General features: G+C 47.2%; 1 protein-coding gene across 1 annotated transcript; it reads left to right on the forward strand.

The window, feature by feature from the left end:
- Nucleotides 1-1,472: 1,472 nt before the first annotated feature.
- Nucleotides 1,473-3,494, forward strand: LOC125548458 (sphinganine C4-monooxygenase 2-like). Its single transcript, XM_048712048.1, has 2 exons — nucleotides 1,473-1,804; nucleotides 2,910-3,494. The coding sequence occupies exons 1-2, from the start codon at nucleotides 1,568-1,570 to the stop codon at nucleotides 3,492-3,494; spliced, it is 822 nt and encodes a 273-aa protein (XP_048568005.1). The 5' UTR covers nucleotides 1,473-1,567.
- The last annotated feature ends 10,895 nt before the right edge of the window (nucleotides 3,495-14,389 follow it).

The raw sequence follows: 14,389 nt of genomic DNA on the forward strand, positions 1-14,389 counted from the left end.
GGGGGGGGGGGCCGGGGGGGGGGGGGGCGGCGAGGATGGGGAGGCGCTGCTCCGCGGGAGGAGGGGCTGATCATCGACTATGGTGGCCACGGGCGATGGGGCGGCGCGTCACAGGAGCGTTGGTGCAGGGTGAGGCATCCCTTGCTCTGCTAATATGGTTATGCACATGCTTGTGAGTGTAGTTGTACATCTACTTATTCATAGTCACGTAGGAAACCGAATACCCGGAAATTGTCAACTGTGCTCGAGCACCAGGGAGCTTGTTTTCAAAATACAATTTTCTATAGGGTGAAAATTTGAATTTTTTGTGAACTCAGGCGTTTGTGCAAATTTTCTTAACAATATACTTTCACACATGCGTAAAAAAAGCAAATGTGTATTTTTAAAATGGGGCGGATTTTTGTTTTATTGTACAGCTTACAACTCATGATATTTCCTAACGATTTTTCACATGTTCGTGCTGAACACAAGTTTCCATGGATTATTTTTGAAAAAAAAAAACTTCGAACTTTTTAAAGCAGGGAGCTCGGTCACCATGAGTCCACACTCACAAAATACCTCTTCTATCTATGGATGAACTATGTATGAAAGTCTGCAATTCATCTCTGACGTGAAATGTCATAAATCAAGAACATACTTTATAAATGATTCATAAAACATGTTGCTCATAATTTGCTTAACTTCTTGGTTGCAATTGACATTTGCTCTAAGGGTGCAACGGGCCATCTTGTTGCTATTAAAGAGTTTTTTTTAACACGGTACAATCAAAGTCGTTCACATATACAAGCATACACTCATCCTTATAAACACACGCGCGTACATCTTATCCCTACGAACACTTTCAAAAGACAAAACCGACACATCATCGTGAAATTGATAAAGTCGTCACGTGCAAATGTATGGTTCCCCGCATATATTGTTTGCGCTTTTGCATTGACAAACGACTTGGCCGCTCTTGGCGACTGTACATTTCCATTTTCCTAATGGACTAATGGCGAAATGGCCCACAGCTTTGTTAGAAACGACAACACGGCAAAAGCCAGTTGGCTTTGCATGAGAGAAGCTGCGAGACAAAGAAACGGCAACAGCAATCAAATTAAGCTTGGCCAAGTCTTGGAGTAATCGACCTGCGCCTTGTTAAGTGGACAATTTCTTGTTGCGCTCCCAGGGCTTCGCCACCATATATAGAACAGGTCCAAGACGCGTCAACAGATGATCAGAAGATCCGGATCCTAGACGTGAAGTCTACACACGACAATCCACATGAAGCTCCGTTACGCACTGCAGGGTTTCATCTCTGACCAAGACACCAACGTCGTCCAGTATACGTCTGTCCCTTTCTGCGAGCTATTTTCTCATGTCTCTGTCTCCTTCGTGTCGCGCGGAGGCCTTCTCAGGTCGCCTATATAAACCTGGCGAGCGAAGCGAGTCCGATATCTCTCACTACTGTCGCACACTCGCACGACGCACGTAGGACAGGCTGCAAGCTACACAGGCCGGCTAGCGCGCGGTATAAACAGAGCCAGGCTAGCTGTGGGTCGCGTGGTACGTACGGACGCGCTTTGCCATGGGGTTCATCGCCATCGGCGGCGAGGAGCTCTTGGTGACGCTTGCGCCGGTGGCCGTGTACTGGCTCTACTCCGGGATGTACGAGGTGCTGGGGAGCAGCAAGGCCCTGGCCAAGTACAGGCTTCACTCGAGGAGGGACGAGGAGACCAAGAACATGGCGTCCAAGAGGGACGTGGTCAAGGGCGTGCTCCTGCAGCAGGCCATCCAGGCTGCCATCTCAGTTGCTGTGCTCAAGGTTAGTCTCAAGTTCGTCTCAGCTGCATTGCACACACACACTTAGACTGTAAGTATGTTTGTACATATCACCTTGAATTCATGTCTTCATCTTCTTGTTTTGCATGATTTGGTCACTCAAGAAAAGAGAACCACCATCTCTTATAAATTTCTTTTTAAAAAGAAGTATCATCGACGATGTGTTCCGTCTGTGTATGTGGGTTCCCGTCTTCATGAAAATCTTGCACTAATAGTTAACATCATTTCAAATGAGGGTACCTCTTTTCCAACGAAAATGAAGGCATATATATTACTCCTACTTATTGTAGTTCCATAGTTTGTTCTTTCGAAGTGCAAGTAATACGTACTACCAAGAGACAAGAGCCTCCTCCCCACAAAATAGATTCTCGAAGTTTTGTCTTCAAGTTAAATTTTCTCATGTTTCACCAAATTTATAGAAAAATGCCAACATATATTATATGTCAAATAAATATGCTATGAGTACATTTTCCATGATGAATATATTAGCATTTGTTTGGTATTGTCTCTTCCTTTGAAGAGATGTATCTTGTGCGCTAACCGTGTACTCCCTCCGTTCTTAAATATAAGTCTTTGTAGAGATTTCATTATAAACCACATACGAATGTATATATAAATACATTTTTGAGTGTAGATTAACGCATTTTAGTCCGTTTATAGTCTATAATAAAATCTCTACAAAGACTTATATTTAATAACGGAGGGAACAGTATATATGCCGAAGTAGAGTGCATTAAAAACTGCACAAAATTCCACACCAAAAATAAAAACGATCCCCTGACACGCACACATAAAAATGCTGGGGATGAAGAATCAATATATTGGCAGCCACCCGTGTCAAGTCCCGTCCACTTTGTGCTGCATGCATGCACACGCGGCCCTGTTCAGCATTCCTGGCCGACCGACAGGTCCGACACAAACATGCATGGGCTGAACCAGCCGCTCATTTACGAGTTTCTGCATGCCGCCTGCGTACGGAACTCTCGTAGAGTAGTCTAGTCGCGTTTACTACTCGTCCAATACGTATTACTCTGTTCTTGTAAAACTATACATACATATTACTAATCGTTGTTCTTGTTTATATTCAGCTGACAGGCGGTGAGCAAGACGGCGGCATCGACGCCAAGTCCGGCGGTCGGAGCCAGCCGTCGACAGCGGCGGCGTCGTTCCTGGACGCGGCCGCGAGGTTCGCCGTGGCCATGGTGGTGCTGGACGCGTGGCAGTACTTCATGCACCGGGTGATGCACTCGAGCCGGTACATGTACCGGCGGTTCCACTCGTGGCACCACCGCGTTGTGGCGCCCTACGCGTTCGCGGCGCAGTACAACCACCCGGTGGACGGCGTGCTCACGGAGACGCTGTCGGGCGCGGCCGCCTTCCTGGCCTCCGGGATGGGCCCGCGCGCCGCCGCGGCCTTCTTCATGTTCGCCACCGTGAAGGGGATAGACGACCACTGCGGGGTGCTGGTGCCGTGGAACCCGCTCCACGCCGTCTTCCGTGACAACAACACGGCGTACCACGACGTGCACCACCAGCTCGGCGGCGGCCGCCGCAACTTCTCGCAGCCCTTCTTCGTGATCTGGGACCGGCTGTTGGGCACGTACGCGGGCTACACCGTGGAGGAGCGCCATGGTGGCGGCCTCCAGGTCAAGATCATTAAAGATCACGCATAGCGTACGTACGCAGTTGCACTTGTTGTACGCCTCGTACATTCTAGGGCTGGTCTATGGTTTTACATGTAGCTTAGGTATCTGTCAAGGCGAGCGATACGCGCCCGTGCGCCGGCCGAAATTTCGGCCGGTCGCACCGTGTACGTAGGAACCCCGCAAAAAAAAAGCACCGTGTACGTAGGATTCGCTCCGTATTAACTGCACAATATGCCTTTCTTCCCAACTGCTTCGCTAGCTAAAAAAACAACAGAATTGCTAACTCACATCTAGATGTTTTTTATGGATGTCTCATCTAAGTTTTTAACCACTGGATCTACACGCTGTAAATTTCGTGCAAAACCCCGATCCGGCGCTGTGTTTTCTGTCGTTCTCCCATATCTCTCGTTCTGTTTGCCCGCGTTTTCGTTTTATTTTTTATCGGCCCAATATGTCGGTGCTGCATGAGGGGGCACGGCCTGTTTGTTTGTTTTCATTGTGTCTTTCATGGGCTGGTGGATGTCATGCTGAGAATGTGGCAGGAACGATGGGCTTGTGAGTGTCCTTTTTCCTTTTTTTTGTTTGAGCGTTTCTGTGTTTTCTGTCCATTTTTTGAATGTCTGTTTCTTTGTAAAAACTATTACTACATTTTTTTCATCTTATTTTAAGTTTTTCATTATTTTTTCTATTATCCTTCCGTCTTTTTCTTTTTGTGTCTTTTTTCATTTTATTTCTTCCTTTTTCATTTTTTTTATTTGTATTTAATTTTTATTTTTATCAAAAATCTTTAAAAAAATTCCATGAATATCTTTTTTATAAATTTGGGAATATGTTTTAAAAGTTTGTGAACACCTTTTAAATTCATGAATATATTTTTATACGGAACGATGTCTCATCTAAGTTTGTTACTGATCGATAGTTTCTGTAATTTTCAAGTGCTAGATCCTCCGCCTTGTTGGTCGTTGTTTATTTGCCGTGAATCTTTTTTATCGTCCTATTTAGTTTCACTTTTATCGGTGTTGAGGAACGTAGTAATTTCAAAAATTTCCTACGCACACGAAAGATCATGGTGATGCATAGCAACGAGAGGGGAGAGTGTTGTCCACGTACCCTCTTAGACCGAAAGCGGAAGCGTTAGCACAACGCGGTTGATGTAGTCGTACGTCTTCACGGCCCGACCGATCAAGCACCGAAACTACGGCACATCAGAGTTCTAGCACATGTTCAGCTCGATGATAATCCCCTGACTCCGATCCAGCAGAATGTCGGGGAAGAGTTCCGTCAGCACGACGGCGTGGTGGCGATCTTGATGTTCTACCATCGCAGGGCTTCGTCTAAGCACCGCTACAATATTATCGAGGATTATGGTGGAAGGGGACACCGCACACGGCTAAGAGATCAATGATCAATTGTTGTGCCTTTGGGGTGCCCCCTGCACCCGTATATAAAGGAGCAAGGGAGGAGGAGGCCGGCCCTAGAAGGGGGTGCGCCAAGTGTGGAGTCCTGCTAGGACTCCCTAGTCCTAGTAGGATTCCACCTCCCATATGGAATAGGAAAAGAGGGAGGGAAAAGGAGAAGGAAGGAAGGGGGCGCCCCCCTTCCCTAGTCCAATTCGGACCAGACCAAGGGGAGGGGTGCGGCCACCCTTGAGGCCCTTTTCCTTCTTTCCCATATGGCCCAATAAGGCCCAATACGTATTCCCGTAACTCTCCGGTACTCTGAAAAATGACCGAATCACTCGGAACCTTTCCGATGTCCGAATATAGTCGTCCAATATATCAATCTTTACATCTCGACCATTTCGAGACTCCTCGTCATGTCCCCGATCTCATCCGGGACTCCGAACTCCTTCGGTACATCAAAACTCATAAACTCATAATATAACTGTCATCGAAACCTTAAGCGTGCGGACCCTACGGGTTCGAGAACAATGTAGACATGACCGAGACATGTCTCTGGTCAATAACCAATAGCGGAACCTGGATGCTCATATTGGCTCCCATATATTCTACGAAGATCTTTATCGGTTAGACCGCATAACAACATACGATGTTCCCTTTGTCATCGGCATGTTACTTGCCCGAGATTCGATCATCGGTATCTCAATACCTAGTTCAATCTCGTTACCGGCAAGTCTCTTTACTCGTTCCGTAATACATCATCCCGCAACTAACTTATTAGTTGCAACGCTTGCAAGGCTTATGTGATGTGTATTACCGAGAGGGCCCAGAGATAGCTCTCCGACAATCGGAGTGACAAATCCTAATCCCGAAATACGCCAACCCAACAAGTACCTTCGCAGACACCTGTAGAGCACCTTTATAATCACCCAATTACGTTGTGATGTTTGGTAGCACACAAAGTGTGTTGGGGAACGTAGCAGAATTTTAAAATTTTCTACGCATCACCAAGATCCATCTATGAAGTCATCTAGCAACGAGGGAGAGAGGAGTGAATCTACATACCCTTGTAGATCACGAGCGGAAGCGTTCAAGAGAAGGGGGTTGATGGATTCGTACTCGACATGATTCAAATCACCGATGACCAAGTGCCGAACGGACAGCACCTCCGCGTTCAACACACGTACGGTTGGGAAGACGTCTCCTCCAACTTGATCCAGCAAGGGGGAAGGAGAGGTTGATGAAGATCCAGCAGCACGACGGCGTGGTGGTGGAAACAACGGTGATCTCAGCGGGGCTTCGCCAAGCGCGAGGGAGATGGAGGAGTGTCACGGGAGGGAGAGGGAGAGGCCAGGGGCTTTGGTGTGCAGCCCTCCCTCCCCCCCACTATATATAGGGTGCCTAGGGGGGGCGCCGGCCCTAGGAGATCCAATCTCCTAGGGGGGCGGCAGCCAAGGGGGGGTGCCTTGCCCCCCAAGGCAAGGGTGGCGCCCCCACCCCTAGGGTTTCTAACCCTAGGCGCAGGGGAAGGCCCAAGGGGGGGCGCACCAGCCCACTAGGGGCTGGTTCCCCTCCCACTTCAGCCCATGGGGCCCTCCGGGATAGGTGGCCCCACCCGGTGGACCCCCGGGACCCTTCCGGTGGTCCCGGTACAATACCGGTGACCTCCGAAACCTTCCCGATGGCCGAAACTGGACTTCCTATATATAAATCTTTACCTCCGGACCATTCCGGAACTCCTCGTGACGTCCGGGATCTCATCCGAGACTCCGAACAACTTTCGGGTTACCGTGTGCTAATATCTCTACAACCCTAGCGTCACCAAACCTTAAGTGTGTAGACCCTACGGGTTCGGGAGACATGCAGACATGACCGAGAAGCCTCTCCGGTCAATAACCAACAGCGGGATCTGGACACCATGTTGGCTCCCACATGCTCCACGATGATCTCATCGGATGAACCACGATGTCGAGGATTCAATCAATCTGTATACAATTCCCTTTGTCAATCGGTACGTTACTTGCCCGAGACTCGATCGTCGGTATCCCAATACCTTGTTCAGTCTCGTTACCGGCAAGTCACTTTACTCGTATCGTAATGCATGATCCCATGATCAACCACTTGATCACATTGAGCTCATTATGATGATGCATTACCGAGTGGGCCCAGAGATACCTCTCCGTCATCCGGAGTGACAAATCCCAGTCTCGATTCGTGCCAACCCAACAGACACTTTCGGAGATACCTGTAATGTACCTTTATAGTCACCCAGTTACGTTGTGACGTTTGGCACACCCAAGGCACTCCTACGGTATCCGGGAGTTGCACAATCTCATGGTCTAAGGAAATGATACTTGACATTCAGAAAAGCTACGGCAAACGAACTACACGATCTTTGAGCTAAGCTTAGGATTGGGTCTTGTCCATCACATCATTCTCCTAATGATGTGATCCCGTTATCAATGACATCCAATGTCCATAGTCAGGAAACCATGACTATCTTTTGATCAACGAGCTAGTCAACTAGAGGCTCACTAGGGACGTGTTGTGGTCTATGTGTTCACACATGTATTACGATTTCCGGATAACACAATTATAGCATGAACAATAGACAATTATCATGAACAAAGAAATATAATAATAACCATTTTATTATTGCCTCTAGGGCATATTTCCAACAGTCTCCCACTTGCACTAGAGTCAATATTCTAGTTACATTGTGATGAATCGAACACCCATGCAGTTCTGGTGTTGATCATGTTTTGCTCTAGGGAGAGGTTTAGTCAACAGATATGCTACATTCAGGTCCGTATGTACTTTACAAATCTCTATGTCTCCATTTTGAACACTTTCACGAATGGAGTTGAAGCGACGCTTGATATGCCTGGTCTTCCTGTGAAACCTGGGCTCCTTGGCAAGGGCAATAGCTCCAGTGTTGTCACAGAAGGGAGTCATCGGGCCCGACGCATTGGGTATGACTCCTAGGTCGGTAATGAACTCCTTCACCCAGACTGCTTCTTGTGCTGCCTCCGAGGCTGCCATGTACTCCGCTTCACATGTAGATCCCACCACAACGCTTTGCTTGCAACTACACCAGCTTACTGCCCCACCATTCAAAATATACACGTATCCGGTTTGTGACTTAGAGTCATCCAGATCTGTGTCGAAGCTAGCATCGACGTAACCCTTTACGACGAGCTCTTCGTCACCTCCATAAACGAGAAATATGTCCTTAGTCCTTTTCAGGTACTTCAGGATATTCTTGACCGCTGTCCAGTGTTCCATGGCGGGATTACTTTGGTACCTTCCTACCAAACTTACGGCAAGGTTTACATCAGGTCTGGTACACAGCATAGCATACATGATAGACCCTATGGCCGAGGCATAGGGGACGACACTCATCTTTTCTCTATCTTCTGCCGTGGTCGGGCATTGAGCCGTGCTCAATCTCGTACCTTGCAATACAGGCAAGAACCCCTTCTTTGACTGATCCATTTTGAACTTCTTCAATATCTTGTCAAGGTACATACTCTGTGAAAGACCAATGAGGCGTCTCGATCTATCTCTATAGATCTTGATGCCTAATATATAAGCAGCTTCTCCAAGGTCCTTCATTGAAAAACACTTGTTCAAGTAGGCCTTTATGCTCTCCAAGAATTCTATATCATTTCCCATCAAAAGTATGTCATCCACATACAGTATGAGAAATGCTATAGAGCTCCCACTCACTTTCTTGTAAATGCAGGCTTCTCCATAAGTCTGCATAAACCCAAACGCTTTGATCAACTCATCAAAACGAATGTTCCAACTTCGAGATGCTTGCACCAGCCCATAAATAGAGCGTTGGAGCTTGCACACCTTGTCAGCATTCTTAGGATCGACAAAACCTTCCGGCTGCATCATATACAATTCTTCCTTAAAGAAACCATTAAGGAATGCCGTTTTGACGTCCATTTGCCATATCTCATAATCATAGAATGCGGCAATTGCTAACATGATTCGGACAGACTTCAGCTTCGCTACGGGTGAGAAAGTCTCATCATAGTCAACCCCTTGAACTTGTCGATAACCCTTAGCGACAAGCCGAGCTTTATAGATGGTTACATTACCATCCGCGTCTGTCTTCTTCTTAAAGATCCATTTATTTTCTATGGCTCGCCGATCAACGGGCAAGTCAGTCAAAGTCCATACTTCGTTTTCATACATGGATCCTATCTCGGATTTCATGGCTTCCAGCCATTTGTCGGAATCCGGTCCCGCCATCGCTTCTTCATAGTTCGAAGGTTCACCGTTGTCTAACAACATGATTTCCAAGACAGGGTTGCCGTACCACTCTGGTGCGGAACGTGTCCTCGTGGACCTATGAAGTTCAGTAGTAACTTGATCTGAAGCTTCATGATCATCATCATTAACTTCCTCTCTAGTCAGTGCAGGCACCTCAGGAACATTTTCTTGAGTTGCGCCACTTACCGGTTCAAGAGGTAATACTTCATCAAGTTCTACTTTCCTCCCACTTATTTCTTTCGAGAGAAACTCTTTCTCTAGAAAGGACCCATTCTTCGTAACAAAGATCTTGCCTTCGGATCTGAGGTAGAAGGTATACCCAACAGTTTCTTTAGGGTATCCTATGAAGACGCATTTTTCCGATTTGGGTTCGAGCTTTCCAGGTTGAAGTTTCTTGACATAAGCATCGCATCCCCAAACTTTTAGAAACGACAGCTTAGGTTTCTTCCCAAACCATAATTCATACGGTGTCGTCTCAACGGATTCCGATGGAGCCCTATTTAAAGTGAATGCGGCAGTCTCTAAAGCATAGCCCCAAAATGATAGCGGTAAATCAGTAAGAGACATCATAGATCGCACCATATCTAATAGAGTGCGATTACGACGTTCGGACACACCATTATGCTGAGGTGTTCCAGGCGGCGTGAGTTGTGAAACTATTCCACATTTTCTTAAGTGTGTGCCAAATTCGTGACTCAAGTATTCTCCCCCACGATCTGATCGCAAGAACTTGATTTTCCTGTCACGTTGATTCTCAACCCCACTCTGAAATTCCTTGAACTTTTCAAAGGTCTCAGACTTGTTTTTCATTAAGTAGACATACCCATATCTACTCAAGTCATCAGTGAGGGTGAGAACATAACGATAGCCACCGCGAGCCTCAACACTCATTGGACCGCACACATCAGTATGTATGATTTCCAATAAGTTGGTTTCTCGCTCCATTGTTCCTGAGAACGGAGTCTTGGTCATTTTACCCATGAGGCATGGTTCGCACGTGTCAAATGATTCGTAATCAAGAGACTCTAAAAGTTCATTTGCATGGAGTTTCTTCATGCGTTTGACACCTATGTGACCAAGGCGGCAGTGCCACAAGTATGTACGACTATCATTGTCAACCTTACATCTTTTGGTATTCACACTATGAATATGTGTAGCATTACGCTCGAGATTCATTAAGAATAAACCATTCACCATCAGAGCATGACCATAAAACATATCTCTCATATAAATAGAACAACCATTATTCTCGGATTTAAATGAGTAGCCATCTCATATTAAACGAGATCCTGATACAATGTTCATGCTCAAAGCTGGCACTAAATAACAATTATTGAGGTTTAAAACTAATCCTGTAGGTAAATGTAGAGTTAGCGTGCCGACGGCGATCACATCGACCTTGGAACCATTCCCGACGCGCATCGTCACCTCGTCCTTCGCCAGTCTCTGCTTATTCCACAGCTCCTGCTTTGAGTTACAAATGTGAGCAACTGCACCGGTATCAAATACCCAGGAGCTACTACGAGTACTGGTAAGGTACACATCAATTACATGTATATCACATATACCTTTCATGATGCCGGCCTTCTTGTCCGCTAAGTATTTGGGGCAGTTCCGCTTCCAGTGACCACTTTCCTTGCAATAAAAGCACTCAGTCTCAGGCTTGGGTCCATTCTTTGGCTTCTTCCCGGCAGCTTGCTTACCGGGCGCGGCAACTCCCTTGCCGTCCTTCTTGAAGTTCTTCTTACCCTTGCCTTTCTTGAACTTAGTGGTTTTATTCACCATCAACACTTGATGTTCCTTTTTGACTTCTACCTCTGCTGATTTCAGCATTGAATATACCTCAGGAATGGTATTTTCCATCCCCTGCATATTGAAGTTCATCACAAAGCTCTTGTAGCTCGATGGAAGCGACTGAAGGATTCTGTCAATGACTGCGTCATCCGGGAGATTAACTCCCAGCTGAGTCAAGCAGTTATGCAACCCAGACATTCTGAGTATGTGCTCACTAACAGAACTATTTTCCTCCATCTTACAGCTGAAGAACTTGTCGGAGACTTCATATCTCTCGACCCGGGCATGAGCTTGGAAAACCATTTTCAGCTCTTCGAACATCTCATATGCTCCGTGTCGCTCAAAACGCTTTTGGAGCCCCGATTCTAAGCTGTAAAGCATGCCGCACTGAACGAGGGAGTAATCATCAGCACGTGTCTGCCAAGCGTTCATAACGTCTTGGTTCTGTGGGACGGGTGCGTGTACACCCCGAATGTAACTTTCCCAATTTGTACTCCAACTCTTGCAGTTTTCGGCTTTAAGTTATTTTGTTTTCTCGGGTTCGGGTCTTTGTCTCTGTGTGTGGTTGTCGTTGTCATGCATCACATATCATGTCATCATGTGCATTGCATTTGCATACGTGTTCATCTCATGCATTCGAGCATTTTCCCCGTTGTCCGTTTTGCATTCCGGCGCTTCGTTCTCCTCCGGTGGTCATTTCTAGCTTTCTTTCGTGTGTGGGGATTAAACATTTCCGGATTGGACCGAGACTTGCCAAGCGGCCTTGGTTTACTACCGGTAGACCGCCTGTCAAGTTTCGTATCATTTGGACTTCGTTTGATACTCCAACGGTTAACCGAGGGACCGAAAAGGCCTCGTGTGTGTTGCAGCCCAACACCCCTCCAATTTGGCCCAAAACCCACCAAAACCTTCTCCATCACCTAGCGCGTTTGATCACGATCCGCGTGGCCGAAAACCGCACCTCATTTGGACTCTCCTAGCTCCCTCTATGCCTATATAAAGGCCTCTCCCCGAAAATCCGCATCCCCCCTCGTCCAAACCCTAGATCCGTCTTCTGTCGCGCCGGACACGTCCGACCCCCCCGGACAATTCGCTGCTGCCAACCGGGGCGCGCCATGTGGTGCGGGCGCCCCACATCGCCGCCGAACTCCGCGCGGGCCCGCTCGGCCCGTGGCCGGCCCCCGCGGCACGGGAGCCGCCGCCGCCGCCCGGGGCATCGTCTCCCTCGCCCCGCCGCCTGGAACCTCGCCGCCACCGCGCCGGCCGCCGCGTGCCAAGGCCGAGCTCGCCGCCCCGCCGTTGTTCTTCGCCGCGTGCCAAGGCCGAGCTCGCCGCCCCGGCCACCGTCGCCCCGCGCCCGTCCTCCTCAACGCCGGCGACCCCGCCGCCCTCCGCCGTCCTCCTCGTCGCTTCCGGCCGCCACGCGTCAAGTCCGGCCACCGGCGTCCTCTCCGGCGACGTCGAACCTCGTTCCGCGTGCCCCGATCCAGATCTGAAATTTTAGGGTTGACCCCGTTTTTTCCCCTAAGTCCCTAATCCATGTGCCCTCCTTCATCATGCTATATCTCCGCATCCGTAGCTCCGTTTTGGGCATATAGCATATCAAATTGTTCATATCAGAGAGTACATCATTTCATTCCATTGCATCATTTTCATTTGAGTTAATCTTGATGCCCGAAATGCTGTTAGAAGAGGGCTACTTGAGATAATTGTCAGATCTGCTACTCCATTTAGCTTTTTGTCATTTTTGCCATGATTATTGTGTGCATGATATGCCCATGAGTTCTACACATGTTTTGTTAAGGGTTTTGCCATCTTTCCAGAGGTGCAACCCATGTATTTTTGTGATGTGTGTGGTGACTAGCACAATCTTGCGAAGTGGTGCACTTGGTAATTCTGTTTTCATGGACTTAGCATTTCCACCAAGTCCTTGAGCTGTTTATCTCATATGGCCATATGTTCATGTTGTTTCCTAGTGATCCGTGCCTCTTTTGAGAATGATCAGTAAGGATGTTTTGTTAATCTTGTAGTTCTCTATCCATCCATGTCTTTGTTTGCAATTATGGAGCACCCTAGATTGAGTCAATCGAGCTCTACTTTTGCTACTTTGTGAATCTGGGCAGATTGTCAACTTGTTTGCAATTTTGCCGATGATGTTGTAGTTGATCCGTGCATGCTATGCTATTGTCCTTGACATGTCTAGCTTGCATTTTGTGTATTCTTGATGGGTGTATGCTTAGCTTGTCATGACTTGCTCCGTAGTGAGTGCATCGAGCTCGTAAGCATGCCTACTTGATATCTGTTTTCAGCATGCTCCAGTTTTCACTAAGTCTGAAAACTGATTATGTTTTTGCTATGTTCACATGCTTGCAATTGTATTTTCTGATCCCTTTTGGCTCAAGGTCACTAAGGGACTTTTGTTAAGCTTTTTGAGTAGCTCCATGCCATGTTTTACTTTGCCATGTTCAGGTCCTGTAGCATGTAGTTTTGTTGCTCCGAAGTGTGCTACCTGATCTGAAATTCCAGACAAGTGTTGATTTCACTAAGTCTGAGATCTGTTTGCCATATGCATTTTTGCCATGTTTGTTTGAACCTGTTAATGGATGAATTGGCCGTAGCTCAGTGCTAGACTTTTGTTAAGCATCATGAATGCATCCCTGCCATGTATTTTTATGCCATGTTTGGGTGCTGTAGCATGTTCATTCATTTGCATTTAGATGGCTACTTGCTGTAAATCACAGACCGGTGTCATATTTGAATCGCTTGCCATTTCCAAACCGTAACTCCGATTCCGGCGTTCTTTATATCGTTTTCAAGCGATTTCATCTCATCTTTCCAGTGGCACACCTGGATTCCCAAGTTGAGGCCAGGTTCATGCATCCCTTGTCAAATCTTGCATATGCATCCCGCATCGCATCCCGCATAGCATACCATCATTGCATCATATTGTTTGATCCTTGCACGTGGTTGATTGGGTTCCGTTTGCTTATTTGTCTTGTTTGGGTAGAGCCGGGAGACGATTTCGCTAACGAGGAGCCCGTTGAGTTTGCTTTCGAGGATCCAGTCAACTCTGACAACTGTGCAGGCTAAATGATCATACCCTCGAAATCACTACTATCTTTGCTATGCTAGATTGCTCGCTCTTTTGCTATGCCAATGCTACGATGCCTACCACTTGCTTTCAAGCCTCCCAAAATGCCATGTCAAACCTCTAACCCACCATGTCCTAGCAAACCGTTGATTGGCTATGTTACCGCTTTGCTCAGCCCCTCTTATAGCGTTGCTAGTTGCAGGTGAAGATTGGAGGCCGTTCCTTGTTGGAACATTTATTTACTTGCTGGGATATCATTATCTTATCTTGTTATCTTAATGCATCTATATACTTGGTAAAGGGTGGAAGGCTCGGCCTCTCGCCTAGTGTTTTGTTCCACTCTTGCCGCCCTA

Source organism: Triticum urartu, chromosome 3 (genome assembly GCF_003073215.2).
Source record: "Triticum urartu cultivar G1812 chromosome 3, Tu2.1, whole genome shotgun sequence".
NCBI lineage: Eukaryota > Viridiplantae > Streptophyta > Magnoliopsida > Poales > Poaceae > Triticum > Triticum urartu.

Coding starts and splice junctions, on each gene's coding strand:
- LOC125548458 (XM_048712048.1), top strand. CDS start 1,568: ATGGGGTTCATCGCCATCGGCGGCGAGGAGCTCTTGGTGACGCTTGCG. Junction 1,805..2,909: donor TCTCAGTTGCTGTGCTCAAG/GTTAGTCTCAAG, acceptor GTTTATATTCAG/CTGACAGGCGGTGAGCAAGA.